We start from the raw sequence: 22,395 nt of genomic DNA on the forward strand, positions 1-22,395 counted from the left end.
AATGTAAATTGAGGACACATTTTTCATATTTCGTCCCCTGTCCTCAACCAGGCTCAGCGTATGTGCTGCGGGCCTCCCTATTAGGGTAAGGTTTTGGTATTAAAGGGTGAGCTCCCTCTCGTCACCCTCGTCAACACGTTAGTCCGCGAACGTGTGCGCCGCTGTGACACAAAATGGCGTGCGCTAGTCCGGCCACTGCACGCGCAGCGCATATGCTGCGGTGTCTTTTCCACCGTGTCTTTTTGGGTTGGAACCTGGACAAAACTATTCATCAAACCCGGACAAAAGGCAAAATGTTATTCTGAAGGCTATTCTGAAGACTGATAAGGGAAAATGGCCCTTATATATGAAAAAAAAAAAAAAAGGAATACAATAAATGGGCAGTGGGATGCTATTTATACTTTACAACTGGTCGATACCAAGGCAAACAGGGTATCACCTGACTGCCCATTCCTTTTATCCTTCATTTCATTTTATTTTTTAAAAGGGACCAGTGCACATTTGCCTTTATTATTAGTCTTCAGATAGGTCTTTGGATTAACTTTAAAAATAAACTGTGTAAAACACCTCTCATTACAATATGACTTTAGATAGGATCAATGTGGTGAAAATTAAGAAAATGATTCCTTTGCTTTTCTTTTTAAGTTATTTTGTAGGTTTATATGTGTTAGTATTTGGTGTGTGGATAAACAACCAGAGCCTGCAAACATGTACCTGTCCACCGTATGACAATGTGGAGGGGGTGGTTCCAGGATAAGATTCTTCACTGGTGATGCCCTGTTTACCCTGGTCTCAACCAATTTTAAATAGTTTATTGTAAAGTATAAACTGCATACCACCTAACGGCCCATTCCTTTTATTCTTTATTTTATTTTTTAAAAGGGGGACCAGTGCACATTTGCCTTTATTAGTCTTCAGATAGGTCTTTAGATTAACTTTAAAATAAACTGTGTAAAACACCTCTCATTACAATATGATTTTGGATAGGATCAATGTGGTGAAAATTAAGAAAATGAGTATGAAAAGATTCCATTGCTTTTCTTTTTAAGTTATTTTGTAGGTTTATATGTGTTAGTATTTGGTGTGTGGATAAACAACCAGAGCCTGCAAACATGTACCTGTCCACCGTATGACGATGTGGAGGGGGTGGTTCCAGGATAAGATTCTTCACTGGTGATGCCCTGTTTACCCTGGTCTCAACCAATTTTAAATAGTTTATTGTAAAGTATAAACTGCATACCACCTAACGGCCCATTCCTTTTATTCTTTATTTTATTTTTTAAAAGGGGGACCAGTGCACATTTGCCTTTATTAGTCTTCAGATAGGTCTTTAGATTAACTTTAAAATAAACTGTGTAAAACACCTCTCATTACAATATGACTTTAGATAGGATCAATGTGTTGAAAATTAAGAAAATGATTGCTTTGCTTTTCTTTTTAAGTTATTTTGTAGGTTTATATGTGTTCAGGTTAGTATTTGGTGTGTGGATAAACAACCAGAGCCTGCAAACATATACCTGTCCACTGTATGGCAATGTTGAGCTAGAATCCTAAAAGACCATGGAGGGAGTGGGGGGATGTTTTTAATTAGCATTTCCATTGTTTCTCTGTGTGTGTGTGTGTGTGTGAGTGTGTGTGTGGGGGTGTGGGTGTGTGTAGGTGTGAAAGAGAGATTAAGTTGGTTAGAGGTCAAGGCTCAAAATACATCTTTTTTACTTTACAGATGAAGTGATCCTGATTCTTGTGTATAAATCAAGTAATCAGTGAAATGATAAAGCAGAGGATAATTGCAATGGTAGGCTACTAATAAAAGAAAAAATGATATTATTTGGTTAAGAGAAATTGCATTTTATTAGCAAGATTAATCAAAGGTTATATTACAAAACATGGAGAATTATACAAAACTAAAGCAGAAATAGCAAATACATGGTTAAACAAAAGATTCTTTTAATATTTAAATTTTTATTTTCATTAAACATAAAGGCAGTCTTTGCCGCCATCTAATGGTGTAATAATGTAACTTCTGTTGCTGTTCACGGTCAGGAACTATTTTTTTCGGCAGAAGGAAGGCTTTAGTGAACGTTTACTTCATGAAAGCTGCACTGATACATATTTTGGGCTTTAATATTTGTATTGTGTAGTAACCATTTAATTAAAGCAATAAGGTACTCAAGGCTAGTGCTGTATCATGAATAAGACACGCTAAAGGGGTTACTCCGCTTCACGTCGTGCCTAACAACACCCTTCAGCCGTGACTTATTGATGATACAGCACAGCCTCTCGTACCTTATTGATTACACACATTTAAAAATAAAAAACACCATTTACATTTTCGCCATCACTGCTGAAGCTTCTCTGACAATGTACATCATAGACATAATAAATACAAGTACATGACAAGCTGCTTCTTCTTCGGCTTTTGACTTGATACTCAACATGGCCGCGGACACTGCCACCTAGTGGTCTGCATGCATGTCAACGCTGAAGTATAAATGAAAACAGATAATCTACAGCGCAGAGGCTCAGGCGTAGGTCCGACGCAGAAGTATCAAGCTCCGGGTATACTTCACCTTCCGCGCCCGGGCGCGTCAGGCCCTTTCACACAGGATGCAGTATGCGCTGCGCTATGAAACCCATTTGTTTCAATGGCTAGCGCCGCGTGAGGACTGCGTTGACCGAAGTGCAGACGCAGCGGAGCGCAGCTTGAGTGCAACGCCTCGGTCAAAGTGCAAAATAGTTCAACTTTTGCCGCTGCGCTCTGTGACGATTACCCGCGCGACCAATAGCAACGGGGCATCCAAACAATCGGAAAGCAAAATGGATAAACAGCTATTTACTGTGTTGTAATTTCCAGAGCTATACAATACAAGTTTGCTGGTCGTATAGAGACATCGGGAGAAAAGCTGTGTCATGAAGACATGACAGACACTGTCAAGAGCTGCTCTTTCTGCTTCGTACAAGCAGGGCTATTGCTATTGCTCACTTCTTTGCACGGGACATACTTTGCTGCTGACGAAAGGTGGAACAACAATCAAATGACTATGTATAAAACTCCCGCTACATGTTTGGAAAACTCCGCCTACTGTGCTCAAAATCGCAAATCGCTTTCTATCTGAAGAGCTGCGCTGAACCCAGCGGCGAGCGCAGCGCATACCGCGTCCTGTGTGAAAGGGCCTTCACGCGCGTCTTTCAAAGTATACTAAACCAAGGATGCGCGCGGATGACAGAGTTCGACACATGTGCAGTGAAATTTCTTTCTATACTATTACCAGACAACCGGACATTCGCTAGGCAGGATTGGAGAAGAAAAATAGTGCAGCCACTATTGCAACATAGTTCAGAAGATACACCAAGAAAACAGGAATCAAAAACGTTGGAGAAGGCATGATTTTGAGTTTACTCGTCTTATTTTTGAATCGTTCTTCACACACTCTTCGTCGACGACTGCACATTGTGCTCAGTACTGTGCATATTGCCATCTAGTGGACTCTTCTTTCCTGCTTGCGCATGCGCTGTTGCACGCGCACCGCCCCAGCCAACATAGCTTGGTGGGGTCCAGATGGGAGTCACCTGGGCAGCCTAACTGGGGCCCAGACATTTTTGTCCACGGTTTCCATGGAGGCCCCACATGGGTTAGCCCAGATGAAATGAACACTGCTCAGTGTGCACACTACAGGCTGTTAAATGTAACACAGAAACATGCTGGAGTTAATGAGATAATTAGGTGATAATGAGCAGAATCACTGAAGGACAGAGAAACAACAAGAACTACGACTTCAGTCACATCCTTCGATGAAATCAACTGAAGATAAAAGACATTAAATCTCTGAAGATCTGATTAAACAACTCCACAAACAGCTTTACCAGCTTCACTCATTACTAACCAGACTGACTTTATTTCTGACATTCATCTACAAAAGTTGTTATTGAGAATTACCAGAGGTTTAGATGTTGATGATTTGTTGAAAATAAGTTTGTTTTTATGTCACCGTGATCGAGGTCAGCGCTTACTTCAGTTAGGCAGTTTGCCTCTTGTCTGTTTTAGTAATAATGTTTCTTTGGCTGCTCTTGCTGTTTGTTATGGCAAGAAAAACAAAAGACAATATGTTTAACTGCTGTCAGCTGTTCAATGATATGAATCTAATTCATTTTATTGCTTTGTTCACTGATCTAATGACTGAGCTTTATATGAAAAAAATGTTACTTTTGTACTGGATCTTCCTCAGAACAACTAAAAAAAAAGTTACAAAAACCAGAGCAGAAGAATAAATCTGAAAAATACAATGTACATTAAATCCTTTAAAACAGCTGCAAGATTTATTCACACACAGACATCAAGAATCAGCATATGATTCTCAGCAATGGTGACATGCTGCAATGCATTCTGGGTGCCTCATACAAAACTCATCCATGGCTCCCAGAATGCATTGCAGCATGAAGCATGTCACCATTGTTGAGAATCATACGCTGATTCTTGACGTCTGTTTGTAACTAAATCTCTCAGGAGGTTTGAAGTGTTTAGTGAACAATGTGTTTTTCAAATTTTCTGATTAAAACATTTTTATTGTTGTAATTCTAGAAGAGATCCAGCACAAAGTTAAACACATTTTGCTCATAAAAAGTTCAGTCATTAGATCAGTGAATTAAGACACTAAATGATGACTATATTTTTATCATTTAGCAGGTGACCATATTGTCTCTTGTTTTTCTTGCCATAACGAACATAATTCTCAATAAGAGCTTCTGTAGATGAATGTCAGAAATAAAGTCAGTCTGGTTAGTAATGAGTGAAGCTGGTAAAGCTGTTTATGGAGATGTTTAATCAGATCTTCAGAGATTTAATGTCTTTTATCTTCAGTTGATTTCATCGAAGGTTGTGGCTGAAGTCGTAGTTCTTGTTGTTTCTCTGTCCTTCAGTGATTCTGCTCATTATCACCTAATTATCTCATTAACTCCAGCATGTTTCTGTGTTACATTTAACAGCCTGTAGTGTGCACACTGAGCAGTGTTCATTTCATCTGGGCTAACCCATGTGGGGCCTCCATGGAAACCGTGGACAAAAATGTCTGGGCCCCAGTTAGGCTGCCCAGGTGACTCCCATCTGGACCCCACCAAGCTATGTTGGCTGGGGTGCTGTGCGGCCGAAAATGACGTCACGAACACGGACGGCTGAAGTATACCTGGGGCTTCAGCCTTTAGCAGCGTCTCAGCGTCTGAGGGAATGACTGTAGACAGGTGTTATTGCGCATACACCAGCAGGTGGCTCACGTGAGTCATGACTGGCAACAGAACCAGGAACTATAACTGGACTGGATGGAACTGAAATAAATTATTTGAATGTTGTGATCCTATCAGTCTTATGATAGCAACCTGAATTGTAACAAAGCACTGTTCGCCAGAGGAGGACTGCCCCCCCGACTAAGCCTGGTTTCTCCCAAGGTTTTTTTCTCCATTTTAACACCTATTTTCCACTTGTTTGCCACCTGATGTCACCTGTTGGAGTTTGGGTTCCTTGCCGCTGTCGCCTTTGGCTTGCTTAGTTGGGGACACTTGACATTTGACTTGACATTTGATATTCAACAGTATTCTTGACATTTATTCAGCAGTGCTTTGATCTGCCTGCATTGACACTATTCTTGAAGAGCTGCTGTGCAGCAAAAATTATGTACCAGTTATCAATGTTAAGCTGCTTTGATACAATCTGCATTGTAAAAAGCACTATATAAATAAAGGTGACTTGACTTGACTATAATCAAGCAGCGTTTAATACAGCTTTATGTCAAAATATTAATTTATTTAGCTTTGAATGAAACCATTATAATCCTGATAGTATTCCCGTTTTCTTCTAAATATAACTGTATTCTGATTAATTTGTTTTTGGATGTAACTAACAAATTACAGTTGCCATATTTTTATCCTGATTACGTAACGCCGTTATGTATCCCGTTACTTCCAAACCTGATGATAACTACATTCCGCGTCTCTCACCGGAGCAGGATGTTGACTTTGGGAAAGCCCTGCCATACCGCTCGGCACTCTGGGCAGTCGGTCCGGAGAGCGGACGCCCACCATGTGGCCAGGCAGTGGCGGCAGAAGCTGTGTCCACAGGTGAGTGTGGTGGGCTCGACCAGCACCTCGTAACAGCAGTGACAGCTGAACTCAGACGCAGACAGTCCCGCCATCGGCTCCTCAGACTCGCTGAGCTCCGGGTCTACAGGGATCCACTCGTCCATCACACTCTGTCAACACACACACACACACACACACACACACACACACACACACACACACAGATCTTATAACAGGACGGCTCCTGTAAGTGTCTTCAGGCAGGTTCATGTCTCACTCAGTCTCAGCGCCGGTCAGCTAATCGTCTCTCCTCTCATATCGGCTCTTTCGGTTTAGTCATTTAAACACTCGTTTCTCACAGATCACGACAGAAGAGAAAGAGAAACTGCTTTATTTCAGCGCAGCACTGCCTACTCAAAACACACACACGTGACGCGTCATTTCCTATATTTATGGGGACTTTCCATTGAGGGGCAGTACATTTCGATGCCAATTTAGCTCAAACCATCATAAATACCCAAACACACACACACACACTCTTTCAGTCTGTGTATCTGGTCCTCCCTCTCAGAATCCTGACATTCACTTTCACTTCTGATGTGCTTCATTACCATTGCTAATATTTGTACATTCATATCCTGTAAAAAACAACACATAAAGTTACTCACAGAGAAAGATTGCTTCTGGTTTCTCAACATCGTTTGCTTTCTTATGAACTAAATATTGTCACTCCACGAGACTTTTCTGTAGGGATGGATGTCATTCCCACTTTAAAAACTCAGGAGACTCTTCACCTTCTTCCAGCTCTTGGGATCATCCTTGTGACACAGCAATAGGGAAGATTTGCTTTTTGTCCAGTCCCTCCCTCAGGAATAGAAGAATGATATTGTTCCTTCTGAAATCTCTTAGTAGAGGGATTGTTTTGATGATATTCATTGGAAGAAGGTGCGGTCTTTACCCAACAAATATGTGATCACCAAAAGGATAAAGAAGAATCTTTATATATAAAGTTTCCTGAGATGGATCCTCTATGCTCTTTTTGTGAAGTGGAAGATGAGTCTATCCTCACTTTTTAGGGATTGTGGGATCTTTTGAAAGAAATTTTGTTTATTTGTATGTGCTTCTTTTTTTGAAAAGTTTTCTCTGGTGTTTAAGGATGTCTTATTTGGAATGAATTTATAACTCTGATAAAATAAAAAATCTATCTATTTTTTCTTGCCAAGTTTTTATACATAATTGTACATTTGTCTGTTAAACCTCTTTATATTATTATTAGACTTGAAATGTTATTTGAGTATTTTTCTTCTTCCAGTAATGTCAAAGCTCTATAGTCCTTCACGCTGTGCACAAGGTATTATATGAATGTTTTTATATTGAACAAAAAAGGGACTTTCATGACGTAACATTCATGAGTCACGTGCTTCACCTGTGCAGAACCGTTGTCATCATTGGCATCTCAAGGCGAGTTTGTTTTTGTGGTTGACAGATCTGGCAGTATGGAATGCAGGATGCATCATGGGAAAGACGTACAGATGCGCATTGAAAGTGCAAGAGTAAGATTTAGGATTTATAATATGACACGTTTATTGAGATGTATTGAGTCACTGTACTCATCTGTGCACGTGTCTCTCTAGGACACGCTGTTGTTGCTGCTGAAGAGTCTGCCCATGGGATGCTACTTCAACATCTATGGATTCGGCTCTCGATTTGAGTCCTTCTTCCCGTCAGTATCCAAACGCTAGTTGTTCTTCAGGAATTATGCTATTTAGTGTGGTTTTGTGAGAGACTGTGGTGTGTGTCGTTGCAGTCAGAGTGTTGTGTACAGCGAGGACACAATGGAAGAGGCTCTACGGAGAGTAAAGGACATGGATGCAGACATGGGCGGCACAGAGATCCTCCAGCCGCTGAAACACATCTACAGTCAGCCCTGTCACCCGGATCACCCCCGACAGGTACAGCCAAACATATTAATCATCAAACACTCTTTCTGAACGTCGGTGAGGTGTTTCCTCAGCCTGACACTGATTCTCTCTCAGCTGTTCATCTTCACGGATGGAGAGGTGTGGAACACTAAAGAGGTGCTGGACCTGGTGAAGAGTCACGTCTACTCTCACAGGTGGAGCTCACGTCTCACTCCTCCTCATCTCCTGACATCACAGCGTTTAGCTCATGTCAGGTGATTGTGTTCTCCTGTCTTCAGGTGTTTCTCCTTCGGGATCGGTGAGGGTGCGAGTACGGCTCTCATCACAGGAATGGCCAGAGAAGGTTCAGGTCACGCTCAGTTCATCACAGGCACTGACCGCATGCAGCCCAAAGTAAGATCTGCTGTGGAAACAGAGTGGACAGAATCAGTACAAGATGTTCAGGGTTTTTATTTACCACTCTTTCTTCTTGTCCTCTCTGTCAGGTGATGCAGTCGCTCAGGTTTGCTCTCCAGCCGGCTGTGGATAATATCTCTGTGGACTGGACCGTTCCTGAGGGCGTTACGGTGGACACGCTGTCACCACCCATCAACACCCTGCTCCAGGGTCAGAGGGCGCTCATCTACGCTCAGCTGAAAGGACAGGTCAAAGCTTTTTAATGGTTAATTTAAAGAAACTTTGGAGACCAGTGCCACACTGTGTAAACCAAGGGCTCTTCAACCAGTAGCCACTGGGAAAAATCCAACATGTCGATCATTTTGTGTGGCGTGTCCGAACCCAGATGTGGTGCACCACTGGTCCTTGAAAGAAAAGAGCTGAAGAGTGTAAAATCATCAAATGCGCACGTTACGTTTTCTTTCTCTCTCATCATAGAGTTCAGGAGAGGCAGAAGGAGCTGTAACTGTGAAATACAGACTGAAGGACCAACCAGTGACTAACCAGCTCCAGTTTACTCTCAAACCAACGGAAGACACGGGGTAACACACACACTCATGGCTGAACTAACCCTTTGAGTATTCTTTTTCAATTGTACATGTAAAGTACAAAAGTACTTGATTTTTAAATTAGGTATTAAATGTAAAAATACTGATTGTTTTTTACTAGTCAGACCAGTCATTAGTCAGAGCACTAATAATAAAAGATCAGTGCAGACATTTAATAAGTACCGATATGCAAATAAGAAAACGTTTTAGTTTGTTATACGCTGTTGAAACATATACTAAAATATCAGTTTACGTTACTGATAATTCAAGTTCAAACAAGTAAAAATATGTACCACAAAAAATAGGAAAATCAAAATTTGTGTAAATGTGGCAACAAATAGTATAAAATTAGACTGTACTAATGTTACATGTGGCAAAATGCATTAACATTTCTAGAGGAATGCTGTGCAAACACACACATCAGCGGGGAATATGCTGGGCCTGCTCTGTACACACAGTGACATCTTCACATTCAAGCATTTCAATGGGCTGAAACAGCTTTTATGGCAGATTTAGTGAAAGTAAAAGTTTACCAAAATAAAACTACTGTGATAAAGTACAGTTAAGTACTTAAGTCGCTGATAAAATTGTATAATATAAATTCTTTGTTACTGTCCACCACTGATACACACTCAGATTTATATTTATTTATGTATTTATTTACTTATTTAAGTTGCTGAATTTGTTACCTCTGTGATCTTCCATTGCCTCTTCTATCAGCCGGGTTAGGGTTTATTATTGTTCAGTTTTCAGTCAGTGCTTGTTTTGGCTTTAGCAGGACAATTATAGATATGACATGAAACAATACAAAGAAGAGCCGGATCATATGACCTAATATCATGGTTGTGTTGACATTACTCCACCATATCAGATCTCCGAGCTGCGTCTCTGACAGTGAAGACTGTATATTTGACAGGTTTGTGTTTGTTGCTGCAGACTGACGATCCACCGGCTGGCGGCCCGGTCTGTGATCCGCTCTCTGGAGCTGGAGGAGCGGGCCGGAGGAGCAGACGCGGAGGCCGTCAGGAGCAGGATCGTGGAGCTCAGTGTTCAGGCAGGAGTGAGCAGCGTTCATACAGCCTTCATCGGTGTTAATAAAGACAGCAAACAGACGGTGAAAGGGCCGCTGCTGCAGAGGAGAGTGCCAGTACAGGGTAAGTTCACTGATTTCTGTGTGTGTTTACAGCAGGGCTGCCCAGTTCTGATCCTGGAGAGACACTGTCCACCAGAGTTTAGTTCCCATCCTTATTAAATTCTCTCGAAACTTCCAGGGGTGTATATGAAATCATTCACTATTCCCCACATTAGTGCACTAATACAGCCCAAATGAAAGCGAGTGAGTGAATTCAGACACTGAGTGCGCTGGAAGGGCTGCCTCTTTTGCACAGTTTGTGATTCCTGTTTAATAATTACTTGAAAATTAGCAACCTGGCTGCTCCAGTAGTAATAAAAAGTCTTATTTTGAATTCATGGAAACTAGCATGTATAAACATTAATAAAATGATTTAATAATCAAAAAAATCAAAATTTATAATTTTATAATTTATAATCAAAATGAAATTTACACCTGTTTGATGTTATGCCGTAGCCACATTAGACCAGCGTCTAACAGCTAGTGGGTGATTTCGGACACGGCCCAGGTGAGTGTGTTGGAGCAGGTTGGAACTAAACTCTGGAGTACACCAGGATCAGGATTGTTTAGGAGTATGATTTCATAATCAGTTCCCTATCGAATGGGAACTCACACTGCATCCTCTTGAGGACACTATAGGGAATGCCTCCGGCATGACCGGTGTTTGAGCTGTTAGGCTCTCTGTGAGCCTCCTTAGCCACATTTCCACTGTCAGGCCAGTGCGAGGCAGGGCTATCAACGTGCCGAGCTGGGCCAATAGCCTCGGACCTCAAGCACCGAGGCCAAAATCAAGTTATATTTCCACTGTTTGGTCAGCATGACTGCAGTGAACGCTTGATCTTTACTTAAAGACTTAAGACTCCAACATCAATATTTGACCAATGTTTTACAATAAAAAATGTTACAGTAAGTAATTTTAATTTGTCAGGAGTGCACATCATTCAAGCTGAATCTAACTGATATTTATATTCACATAAAAAGAGAACGCACACCTATTCAGTTTCACCTGCTTCCGTTTATTTACAATCACAGGAGTTCACAAAACAACTCCATTAAGGCTTTTAAATCCAAAGTCTTACACATTTAGAAATATATTGATAATATATCATATGTTTACCACACATTTCTGTAAATTTTCCTTGAAATTATGTGATTGCAATCCGAGGATTGCAGTCAGAGCAACAGAGGGAGCTCATAGACTTTAGTAGACTTTAGCATCACATACAAGAATATTTCTCACCAAATACTGATGCACCTCTTGATGGAAATAACATCATAACATTCATTTCCATCAAGAGGTTAGCAATTTTTGGTCAAGATCTTGTATTGACAATGCAAGAGGTGAGAGCTCTGTAAAGTCTCCTCCAGCACATCCCAAAGACTCTCAGTAAATGTAGGCTCTGGACTCAGAGGTGCCAATCTTACATCTTAAAGTACATCTTAAAACATGGTTGTTTAAGAAATGAAAAGCTACACACTCCATCTGTTAGGGTTAAAAGAACTGTTGCTAAACATATAACATGCTAAAAACATAATAATCACTGTAATAATGATCCATTCATAGACTCTTAAGCTTATGCCTATTTAAATCCAAACAGCGACCTTTTTTTCAGTTCTTCAAACACCGTTCATTCCCCATCGTGTCCTCAAGAGGGTGCAGTGTCTTGTTCCCTTTCTCAGGGAACCACGGTTACACGCGTAACCCGAGACATTTTCCTGCCACATTATAGTTTAATACTAGTGTGCGCACATTAATATGTGAAATTGCATTCTTTATTAGAAATGTTCACGATGTATGGTGGCCTTATGGGAAATCATAGAAAGAAATCATATGCATTGTTCTTTATTTAACCACTAGTGGTCCAATGGGGGTCGCTTGACCATTTTTAATTTTCTGTTCTTTTTTTCTTTCTTCTTTTTGTATTATTATTTTTTTCTTTATCTCTTTGTGCTGGTAATGCAGAACTGTGTTTTTTCTATGCCAATGCATTGAAGAAATCACTCGAAAAAATAGGAAAATTAAGAATGGTCAAGGTGTGTGTGTGTGTGTGTGTGTGTTTTTATCAGAAGCTGGTTTGGTGTGAGTGTTTTTGTTTGTGGTTGTGTCAGATTTGTGTTTTTAAAGTGTCTTATATTCTTACATGTGCTTTTGTCTCTGTTTTCTTAGCAATGGCGGCTCGATTGATGGCTTGTTCTGGAATGCGTAAGAGAAATACACAGACAGACACTTCACTCCACTTGCTTTGTTCTTTATTGAATGTGTATTTTCTTGTTGTCTTTTTCTCCATATCTGAATGTCGCTCTTTGAATGATTGTTTTCAGCATATACCCTTATCAGTTTCTCTCTTTTTCTTAGCAAGGTTGTCTTCCCGTAAAGCAGGCGGTTCTATAATGTGTAAGTCGAGATATACTTGACTGAGCTTTTCTTGTTCTGTTTTGAATGTGTACATGAATCTAATAGTCTTTTTTGTTCTTCAGCACGCGCCTGTAGATCAGTGGCTAAGTTCTTCAGCTCACAACCTCCTCCTGATTCGTCTGATGAATGTTGTGCTTTACGTCCAGGTAAATCCACACATCCAGAAAACAGTGCCCTGGATTTCATTTATCTGCTTTAATCATCATATCAGAAATAGCGCTGCTTTACGTGTCTAGCTTCCTTCTGTGTGTTTCAGCCGAACCCGAGCCCCAGATGGACCCTTTGCTCCGGCTGGTCTCTCTTCAGAAGGCCTCGGGATGCTGGGAGCTGAGCTACGACTTAGCTTACGTGTTTGGGAAGACTGAGGACGAGGTGACCAATCACAGACCGGCACAGGTGGGGTATATGATGTCATATGTGTGTGTGTGATCAGTTCAGCGTGAGTGTGTGACGTGTGGTTGTGTGTTCCAGGTGGACGGGTCCGTGTGGGCCACCGTTCTGGCTCTGATCTGGTTATACTCGTGTAGATCAGGTGACCAGGTGGAGTGGCAGTTTGTGGCCATGAAGGCGGCGTCATGGATCCGCTCTCAGAAACGTGAGTCGACATCCATTCATTCAGCGTTCAGTGCTTCCTGTAGATGTTCTGCTACAGTGTGTGTGTGTTTCAGCGGACGGCCTGTCTCAGTGTGTGTGTGACGGGAACGTCCTGTTGGGATGTCAGGTGACTGAAGGCATGCTGGGAATCTGAAGACTGTCAGAAGAACAAATAACTCACTCTTGATCTTGAACAGAATTAATAGAGAAACACAGACACATTTCTGTTTGTATCGTGACAGAGGGAAGCTTTAGGGCCTGACCTCAGTTCATGTTATTGCTCTAAATATGACTGTGAATGTATAATCTTATGCTGCTCTATGTTCTGGACTTCAGAACACTATCCTGGGGCATTGGGCGGAAAATTAAAGAAATTATCAAAGAGAAAGCATCAATATATCAATTGTTTTGTGTGATTACAAATAATCATAAACAGACCCTCTCTCTTTTGTGAAATAATGCTAATATCACTTTATTTCTGTGTGATTAATGTGCCGTCCTGACACTAATTAATCATTGGATCACTTTTTATTGTAAAACTGTGGTAAAACATTGGTCAGGTTTAAAAAAACAGGTATCTTCAGATCTAATTTAATGCTTTTTAATGTCATACATGACCCATGACTGACCACAGATACTATATATATATATATATATGTCCCAAAACCTGAACAAAATTGTGCTGGTTAGAAGAAAACCTGCAGGAATTACAGTTCTAGAAGCTGTGTTGTGATGAAACATTTATGATTATTATCAATGTGGAAAACAGTTGTGTATTTTTTTTTTCCCCCCCAGGATCCTTTGATGAATAGAAAGTTCAAGAAAACAGCATTTATCTGAAATACAAAGCTTTTGTAACAATATACACTAGTGTTCAAAAGTTTGGGGTCAGTAAGAATTTTTATTTTATTTTTTTAAAGAAATTAATACTTTTATTCAGCAATGATGCATTTAATCGATCAAAAGTGACAGTAAAGACATTTATAATGTTACAAAAGATTATATTTCAAATAAACGCTGTTCTTTTGAACTTTCTATTCAAAGAATCCTGAAAAAAAAAAAACACTGTACACAAATATGTTGTACAATTGTACATAAATGTTTCTTGAGCAGCAGATCATCATATCAGAATTATTTCTGAAGGATCATGTGACACTGAAGACTGGAGTAATGATGCTGAAAATTCAGCTTTGATCACAGGAATAAATTACACTTTACAGTGTAATAACCAGATGATTTACACTGGAGTAATATTTCACTGTTTTATTGTATTTTTATTAAATAAATGCAGCCTTAATGAGCAGACGGGACTTCTTTCAAAAACATTAAAAATCTTACAGATTCCAGACTTTTGACATATTTAACCATTATAAACACAAAATCTGGATTTTTGTGAAAGGTTAGATTTGTTGTTTGAAGTGTCTGTTTTTGCAATTCCACATACATTTGCAAAAATATGTAAAAAAAAAAAAAAAAAAAAAAAGACAAATTTTGTATTTACAAAATATTTATTTCAATAAACCAAATATTATATATTATCTACCAAATAATTTCTTGTTCTAGAGTTCTTATATTAAAATTATACATATAGTATATAAACTTTAGAATAAGAAATGATTGGTTAGATAGCATGGGAGTGGATGGAGATCAGTTTAGTCTGATCTTCTCGTGTTGAAGGGTCATTGTCAAATCAAACTGATCTCAACAGATTCTCAATACTCATGTGGCCTGTCCTGAATGAATCATGTAGCATGTGACATCCACAGCTGCTGACCTCCATGTACTTCAGCACGTTCTTGCTGGAGATGATTGAGGAACTTCAGGTCCATCCATACCAATGGAAATAGATGCTTCAGGTCTGATAGATGCACATGTTTCTGAGAGGAGAAATAAAAATAAATGATTTGACATCAAAGAGACAGTGTTACAGGCATGTTCAGTTATTGCACATGTGCTTTGATTCCAAAACAGCTCTCAAAACACCTAGTTTCACTGAAGAACAGGAGTGCAACGGTTCACAAGAAACACGATCATGTATTGTAGTTCTGCAATAAAAACATGCAATGCTAAACACGCACCACTAATCTACTAAATTAATAACACTGTAAATCCTGCATCTTCATCAGTTCATCCAAAAACACCTCCACAAACCAAAGTCCAGCTGTACTTACACTGAAACAGCAGATCCTGTCTGCGAACGTCCCGTGAACGGATTCTGGGAGTCCTGTTATCTCAGATCTAACGTGGTCATCTAGCGTTGAAACTCTCGAACACAAATGGTCCTGCGCGGCTCACTGCAGAAGTCAGTTTATCTTTGAGGTCCAGTTTTAAACGAAGCTGGTTTGGTCCTCTCGCTGATCGACTGTCGCTCCATGTTCCTGCGGTAGCGGCTCCACGCTGAGCGTGTGCCCAACTTAAATAACTTTTTACAAACACTGCCTCCATTTTCCAGCAATCATCACACAAATGTCAAAGGTCACCGTGAAGGCTAATCTGTGCCGTCGCTGCAGACAGGCGTGCTGAGACGGGTTTTGATGAAGCTCAGCGTGATTTGGGTTCTTCAGGCTGCTGGACCCGTGAACACGACCTACTCATCCAGCCAGTCCAGCTCCAGGCCAAGGAAGGACCTCCTGACCACTCCAGAGTAAAACTCAGCTGCGTGTCGACGCTGATGTCCTGCAGCGCTGTGAGGAGGATGACGTCGCGGTCCGCTCCGTTCAGCTTCAGCACGCAGTGGAAGGGCTCCAGGTTGGGCCTCGTGGAGGAGCGTTTGATCCTTCTGTCCACAGTGTCCGTGTCGGGGTGGCACTCGCAGGGGACGGTGTGAGCGTCGACGCACAGGTCTCTCTGTCCGGCTCTGAAGAAGAACAGGTTCCTGACCCGGCCATGAAGGCCCTGAATCATGGCCATCCCTTCGGCTGCTGGGATCACCTTCCCGTGGTAGTCACACACGATGTCACCTTTGGAAATCGGTCGGGTCGCAACCACTCCTGCGGTGAAGAGAGCATCACATGGAGTTAGTGAACGCAGCAGAGGAAAACTTCAGGTCCTGGTGCAGCTGAACTGAACGTTTGAGTGAAGTCATCACTTCTTACCTAGACCTTCCTCGGCACCGAAGTCTTTGATGGCCAGGCCTGTCCAGGTCTGCTCCGACACACATTTTATGATGACCTCATTGGTCTCAACGGTGCCGCTGGGAGGCGGTCTCCACAAGCGCTCGATCTCTTCAGGCTTGGGATGGTTGGTCTTCCACCCCTCCTGCGCGATCAGCCTCGCCACCTTTGCGGCCGAAGGCTTGCGGTGTGTGAAGCGTGCTGAAAGACGATCACAGGACTTTACTCGTGCCCGTCACTCGTTTGTGTCAATGAGTTCATCAACGCATTAATATCAGTCACTTACACAGCAGGTACTCCTCTCTCTGGGCGTACTGGGTGGCCCGCCACTTGTAAAAGACGCGGTCTTGGGGAAAGCCTGAATCGACCCGCTGTCTTTTGGTGGGAGGCTGGCCCTCCAGAGACACGGGGAATCTGGTCACGAAAGCGCAGAAATCTCTCCACGAGCTGGAAACAGCCGTGCCGGTTCAGCTAGGAAGGAGCTGTCGTCTGAAGAAGTGCTGATCAAGAGAGGAAAACAGTTTAAAACATGAGCTCAGTTCAGCTGGACACATCACTGGATGAAGAGACGTACCCAGCCAGCGAGTCCAGCTGCTCCGCTGCGTCCACCACATCCTGCGGCGTCCTGTCCCGCTGGGCCGCGCCGGCGCTATGGGCCAGGTACCGGTTCACAGCCTCCTGTTGTGGTGCCGGGAGCTTCTGCGCCGCCTTCCCAGCAGCCCTCCTCACGTCCTGGCTCGTGAAAGGGGCCAGCTTATAACTGCAGGAACAAACACGACATGTGACTATGCCCGACAGGTGCAACGACACACGTGAGCGCGTGGATCTGTGTAGGTACGTACATCTCGTGTAGCCGGTTCATGTCCTGGGACACACTATGGACTGTATCGCTGGACGATGAAACAAAAAAACCCCGGCAGAATTTCTCCAGCCCGATGTTCTTAGGCCGGATCTGCCTGAAGTAGAGCTGCAGAACCTGTGGAAGAGACCGGAGAGTCACTGACTGTCAAACACTGGCGCAAGAGATCTGCGGTTTGAGTCGAACTGACACTTAAAGCTTCCTCCTCTTTCGTCAGGGCGATCTGTACACTGGCAGTTTTCTCTCTCCTCACGCCGATCACCACCCTGCCACCCCGAGAGACCCGCTCCACCCAGTCTGCGTCCTGGAAAACATTGAGAAAGTGTCATTTACTGATGCATCCCTGTGCAAATATCACAGCAAACCAAGTGTGAACTCACTGATATAGCTGCACGATAAGCTGGTCCAACATCAGCGTCAGACCAGCTGCAATTAGCATTTTTTAAAAACTTTAAAAAGTATAATGTTTGACCACAAGGTGGCGCCTCAAAACCTATTGTGTGCCTTCAGAGCATGGTGCCGATGACACATCCTGAGTTTCGTAATGGTAAATCAGTGCATTCATATGATACAGCATTTCATATCATAATACTGTATTGTATTTAATGGAAATTTCATGTTTTGTTCTATTATAGCGCCACCAACAGGCACACTTTTTTTATTGTGTGTCCTCAGAGTGTGTCCTCATACATGTGTGTGTCACATCTGGTGAAAATCTCTCACTTCATTTCGGAGTTATAGACATTTATATGTATAAAATAAAAAAAAGTGACCCATGGATGGCTTTGATTGGATTTTCTGCCACTTCCTCTCAAAACTGACATTTGTGCATTAGCATATTGTTAACGAACTATGGTTTTGTGTTTCCTACGGTGGTTTCATCTCGGACTAACAGTTTTGAATATATTCAGCAAGCTCTAAATCACAATGTTGCACAAACCATAAGCTGAAACCTAACGTGTTTGGCATCGTTGGACTCATCAAGGATTCGGGAGTCGAAGGAGATGACTCCCATGAAAATAAGCATGTGAATATTTGATTTTACCACTTGAATCTTCCCATGCTCCTTCAGGGCACTGTGCTCATGACCCATACTGAGTTTCATAATACACTAATGCATTCATACAGCATTTTAGCACAAAATTCAAAATGGCCAATATGGGGAAAATTGGAAATCAATCGACTCGGCATGATACAACAAATCTAACTTGTGATTTTTGGACAAATTGTTCAGAAGTTATAATCAAAAATAGTCATTTTTAATAACTCCAGAGCAGTAGGTGGCACTGCGCTGAAACCGCATTTAACCTCAGGTCATGCTTGTACTGACATGGACCAGGTTTGATTTGAAAACAATGAAGCACTGAGGAGGTACAGGAGATACAGCCTTATTTATGTTTTAGCAAGCGCTTCATTCAATTTGTTTGCACGTTTTTCATAAACAGTTTGACAAATCAGCTTGAATTCCATTACTTTTTGTCGACATGTTCTGAAGATGATCTGGTTCAGCGTTCATGAAAATCAACAGGAGGAGGAGTTTAGGAATCAGAGGGAAAATAATTTTGTTTCTAGCCCTTATGGTTCAAAAATTATTAGCATAAATGTGACACTTTGGACACCTGGTGGCGCTAGAGGAACTAAGTTAGAGACTCCAAACTTCCTAACTTTCCCATAAGCGGCTCTATGGGCTGCTGTAGACTTCCAGAGCGTGAGAAACATCATAATTCAGTGCTTGACCTCGAGAAACAGATGAACTTACAGTCAGTCCTTCTACAGCTCCGGGACGCTGCATGTGACGGTACACCAGGAGCGCCTCGCAGTAATACCGGTAGAGCGTCATGTCTGTGTTTGAAAGCACCTTCCCTCCCACCAGATCCCCGTGGAGCCGGAGGAAGTCCAGCTTTGCCACCTGCAGGATCTGCTGGCAGTCTTTGATGCCGGGAGCGTCCTCAGCACACCGTCTGTGTTCGGGTTAAACAGACGAGAGGTTATTGAAGACAACGCTTGTAAATAACCTCAGTACAAGATCAACATGTCATCCTCTAACCTGGAGTCGCAGGTGTTCTCCTCGTTGGTCTTGGATACGGTCTTCCGCAGAGTCCTCAGCATGACAGCGTATCTCCTGCATTTTTTCCGGAGCTGTGGGATTTTTCTCCGCAGATCCCGCCTTGCCGTCAAGTACTCCAAGAACCGTTTAATGCTCTTGACGTAGCTGAGGATGGAGGCTGATCGCACGTCCGCGCGCCGCAGGGTCGTCAGGAGGTCCCGGGTCTCCGTGCTCTTGGAGAGGAAGTCCAGAGACAGCTTACTCCCGGTGGGCTGCATGTACCGCAGGAAACGGGACACGCTGTCAACCTGTGAAGAAGGACGGAGAGAATGAATGTCTGCATGAAGACCAAGAAAAACACAGAAGACTCTGAAAAGAGATCTTACCTCCTGCTGAACATTGGGCACCTTCAGTGTCTTCATCAGGAACTCTTTAAATCCCACCAGGAACTTGGTTTTCACAGGGAACCTGCGATGCAGACCGGCCTCCCTCATCTTTATCCTCTCAGACGAGAGTGTGGTTGGAGGATCTCTGGAGGATGTGACGGTGGTGGCAGCAGCATCATCTTCAGGCTCCAGGACCATCTCTGACTCCTGCGGCAGGTTCAAGATGAAGAACCCACGCTGAAGAAGCTCCTTGACCAGGGTGATCCGGGAGCGTCTGTGGGGCAGGAGATCACAGAGCTGTCCGTACGTCCAGGTCCTGTTGTTACGGGTCCACTCCTTGCTGGAAGCCTTGGCCTTCTGCAGCTCCTCCACGCACTCCTCGGACGTGCTGGTCTTCATGCACACCCTGGCCAGGTGAACGGAGAGGTTGTCGTGAGGCTTGTAGCACCGCAAGCAGTGCACGATGTGGCGATCCGCAGACCTGAGGAAAAAGGACATGAAATGAAGAGAAGTGATTCAATGAAACTAAACGGGGTCTGCACTGTTAGCACTTCTACTGTGAGAGACTGGAGCGGGTGAGAAAGGGTGTCAATTACTGAACCCCCACAAAAAAAAAAAAAACCTAGTTAATATAAAATAAAAACACTGTAACCACAAATTAACCATGGTTTTGCTAAACTAACCATAGATTTGGCCGTGGTTTCTGTAGTAAAATGGTGATTACAAACATTAACCTTTTTTGTTTAAAATTTACCAAAAAATATATAATGATAAAAAAAACACCATAAACCTATTTACCAAAACCTGATTTATCTTATCCTGAATCGCTACAGTATACCTAAAATAAGTGTTTATATTCGGACTATTTTAGTCTGGTTCAGGTCGCACCACTGCGGAGTAGCACAGGTCTGCGTGATTCGTCACAGACATAAACACAGAGAAGTAGTTCCGGCTACAATGTTCTTCCGCAAGACGCATGCAGTTCTGTTTATTAATCGCTAGATCGCCAAAAGTTAATTCGTCAAAAAAAGGTCACATGTACTTAAAATCTATATTAAAGCTCCGTTCACATATACATATATATATATATATATATATATATATATATATATATATATATATATATATATATAAATAATATATAGCGCTCAAGTTAAAATCAGTGCAGCTTTTCTCCAGTCCACTGCGCGCGCGTCGCGTTTGTCAGAGCAGAAACGCTTGTTTTCTGTGAACGCGCATACAGCGCGACGCGTCACATGCGAGACCAGATGCAGAGGAAAGAGAAAAGTGGCCAGCTTCGACTACTGAAACTTTAAAAACTCAGTTAAAACATTGTTAACATTTTTTTATTATTATATAATCAAACTTGCTTTGTCATAAACTCTACATATAACGTCAGATAAAACCCTCATTCAGATGCGACCACCATATATTAAACTGTTTATTCTTGGATAGATTAATTCTCAAACGCAGAACACATCCTCTGAAGGAAAGGCAACACAAGCTCACCTCATCTCGGTTAGTTCAGGCATTGTGACAGCAGGAGAGTCTCTGATAAAGGAGAAAAGTTTGTGTTTGGATGAATGAAAGCGTGAGAGCAGTGTTCCTCCTCTTCTTCTCTGTTTCAGGGCAGTTATCAGTCAGCTTGTAGGCGCATTACCGCCCTCTTCTGCTCCGGAGTGTGGCTCAGATCACAATGACCTCACCTCCTGTATTTGTGTTCGTTTGTGCAGGTGTGGGCGGGGTCAGCTCACCTGCAGTGATGTCACCGAAGCTGAGCCAATAAGAAGAGCCAAAGGCGTGGCCAGACAAGTCTTGCTACTCTCTTAACATTAAGCTGTATATATTTATACAATACCATTCAAAAGTTTGGGATCAGTATATGATTTCTAAATGTTTTTCATGTTGTGCTCACCAAGGAATATATAATGAAATATTATTACAATTCAAAATAGCTGTTGTGAATATATAATAAAGTGTAATTTATTCCTGTGATCAAAGCTGAATTTTCAGCATCATTACTCCAGTCTTCAGTGTCACATGATCCTTCAGAAATCAATCTGATATGATGATTTGATGATCAAGAAACATTTATGATTATTATCAATATAATCAAATAAATATAATTTATTATTATTATTTTATTTTTACTTTGAAAGAGTTTTTGCTGAAATTTTTTTTGTGGAAATAATGCAGTAATGCATTCAAACATCTGTGGTAAGATTAAAGAGAAAGAGAGAGAGAAATTAATATTTTTATTAATCAAGGATGCATTAAACTGATCATGTGACACTGAAGACTGGAGTAACGATGCTGAAAATTCAGCTTTGATCACAGGAATAAATTACACTTTACTATATATTCACATAGAAAACAGCTGATTTACACTGGATCAATATTTCACTGTTTTACAGTATTTTTGATAAAATAAGTGCAGTCTTGGTGAGCAGAAGAGACTCTTTCAAAAGCAAAAGCATAATCCTACTGAATGATAAATCACCAGATCTTGGTAATCAGGTTCACACATTATTTTCTTGTGTTGTTGTCCTGAATACTTTATTCACAAGGCTTAAAATGTTTAAAATGTCCATACTTTAGTTTGACTGTAAGTAGTTTGGGTTATTTTGGTCATGGTGATCACAGTGTAACATGACAATGAGTGTCTGTGAGTGTGTTAATGTTGATGTGTGTCTCCATTAACACGACACAGTGAGCCGTTACCGCAGTCGCTCAGGTGAGATCTGATGGCCGTAGATGATGGTTCATGAAGTGTTAATGAGGACAAACTCTCTAGATCACGCTCAGTTAACTCAGCACAGTTATAAAGTATTTGTATTGATGTCTCATTATATGCACAGACTGATAAAGTGCATA

The 22,395-nt window shown here is 41.8% G+C and overlaps 2 protein-coding genes across 4 annotated transcripts; one reads left to right on the forward strand and one right to left on the reverse strand.

Annotated features, from left to right (window-relative positions):
- The first annotated feature begins 5,134 nt into the window (after nt 1-5,134).
- On the forward strand, nt 5,135-13,728 carry vwa5a (von Willebrand factor A domain containing 5A). 2 transcript variants are annotated; one of them, XM_067380712.1, is made up of 15 exons: nt 5,135-6,108; nt 7,556-7,622; nt 7,704-7,792; nt 7,877-8,021; nt 8,106-8,185; nt 8,270-8,384; nt 8,477-8,635; nt 8,865-8,968; nt 9,911-10,128; nt 12,274-12,309; nt 12,463-12,501; nt 12,585-12,668; nt 12,779-12,918; nt 12,994-13,117; nt 13,191-13,728. In XM_067380712.1, the coding sequence occupies exons 1-15, from the start codon at nt 6,071-6,073 to the stop codon at nt 13,268-13,270; spliced, it is 1,518 nt and encodes a 505-aa protein (XP_067236813.1). In that variant the 5' UTR covers nt 5,135-6,070; the 3' UTR covers nt 13,271-13,728. The 2 variants fall into 2 exon arrangements, with proteins under 2 accessions (XP_067236813.1, XP_067236812.1); XM_067380711.1 differs by having other exon boundaries at nt 12,994-13,728.
- A 912-nt stretch (nt 13,729-14,640) lies between these two features.
- LOC137015701 (uncharacterized) lies at nt 14,641-21,159 on the reverse strand. 2 transcript variants are annotated; one of them, XM_067380715.1, is made up of 8 exons: nt 21,031-21,159; nt 19,522-20,002; nt 19,136-19,443; nt 18,848-19,049; nt 17,279-17,392; nt 17,072-17,205; nt 16,804-16,989; nt 14,641-14,993 (listed from the first exon to the last, which is right to left on the reverse strand). In XM_067380715.1, exons 1-8 carry the CDS (start codon nt 21,051-21,053, stop codon nt 14,969-14,971), a joined length of 1,473 nt encoding a protein of 490 aa, XP_067236816.1. In that variant the 5' UTR covers nt 21,054-21,159; the 3' UTR covers nt 14,641-14,968. The 2 variants fall into 2 exon arrangements, with proteins under 2 accessions (XP_067236816.1, XP_067236814.1); XM_067380713.1 differs by lacking the exon at nt 14,641-14,993 and adding an exon at nt 15,968-16,729.
- Between the last annotated feature and the right edge of the window lie 1,236 nt (nt 21,160-22,395).

The sequence above is a fragment of the Chanodichthys erythropterus genome, unplaced genomic scaffold (assembly GCF_024489055.1).
Source record: "Chanodichthys erythropterus isolate Z2021 unplaced genomic scaffold, ASM2448905v1 ctg000170_np12, whole genome shotgun sequence".
In the NCBI taxonomy this organism is placed as follows: domain Eukaryota; kingdom Metazoa; phylum Chordata; class Actinopteri; order Cypriniformes; family Xenocyprididae; genus Chanodichthys; species Chanodichthys erythropterus.

Excerpts from the sequence above, each read along its gene's own strand:
- vwa5a (XM_067380711.1), top strand. The coding sequence starts at position 6,071 with ATGTGGCCAGGCAGTGGCGGCAGAAGCTGTGTCCACAG. Across the intron at positions 12,502-12,584 it reads AGCAGGCGGTTCTATAATGT|CACGCGCCTGTAGATCAGTG; the intron begins GTAAGTCGAGAT and ends TTTGTTCTTCAG. Across the intron at positions 12,919-12,993 it reads CCAATCACAGACCGGCACAG|GTGGACGGGTCCGTGTGGGC; the intron begins GTGGGGTATATG and ends TGTGTGTTCCAG.
- LOC137015701 (XM_067380713.1), bottom strand. The coding sequence starts at position 21,053 with ATGCCTGAACTAACCGAGATGAG. Across the intron at positions 17,206-17,278 it reads AAGAGGAGGAAGCTTTAAGT|GTTCTGCAGCTCTACTTCAG; the intron begins GTCAGTTCGACT and ends TCTCTTCCACAG. Across the intron at positions 16,730-16,803 it reads CAGCTGGACTCGCTGGCTGG|CACTTCTTCAGACGACAGCT; the intron begins GTACGTCTCTTC and ends TCTCTTGATCAG.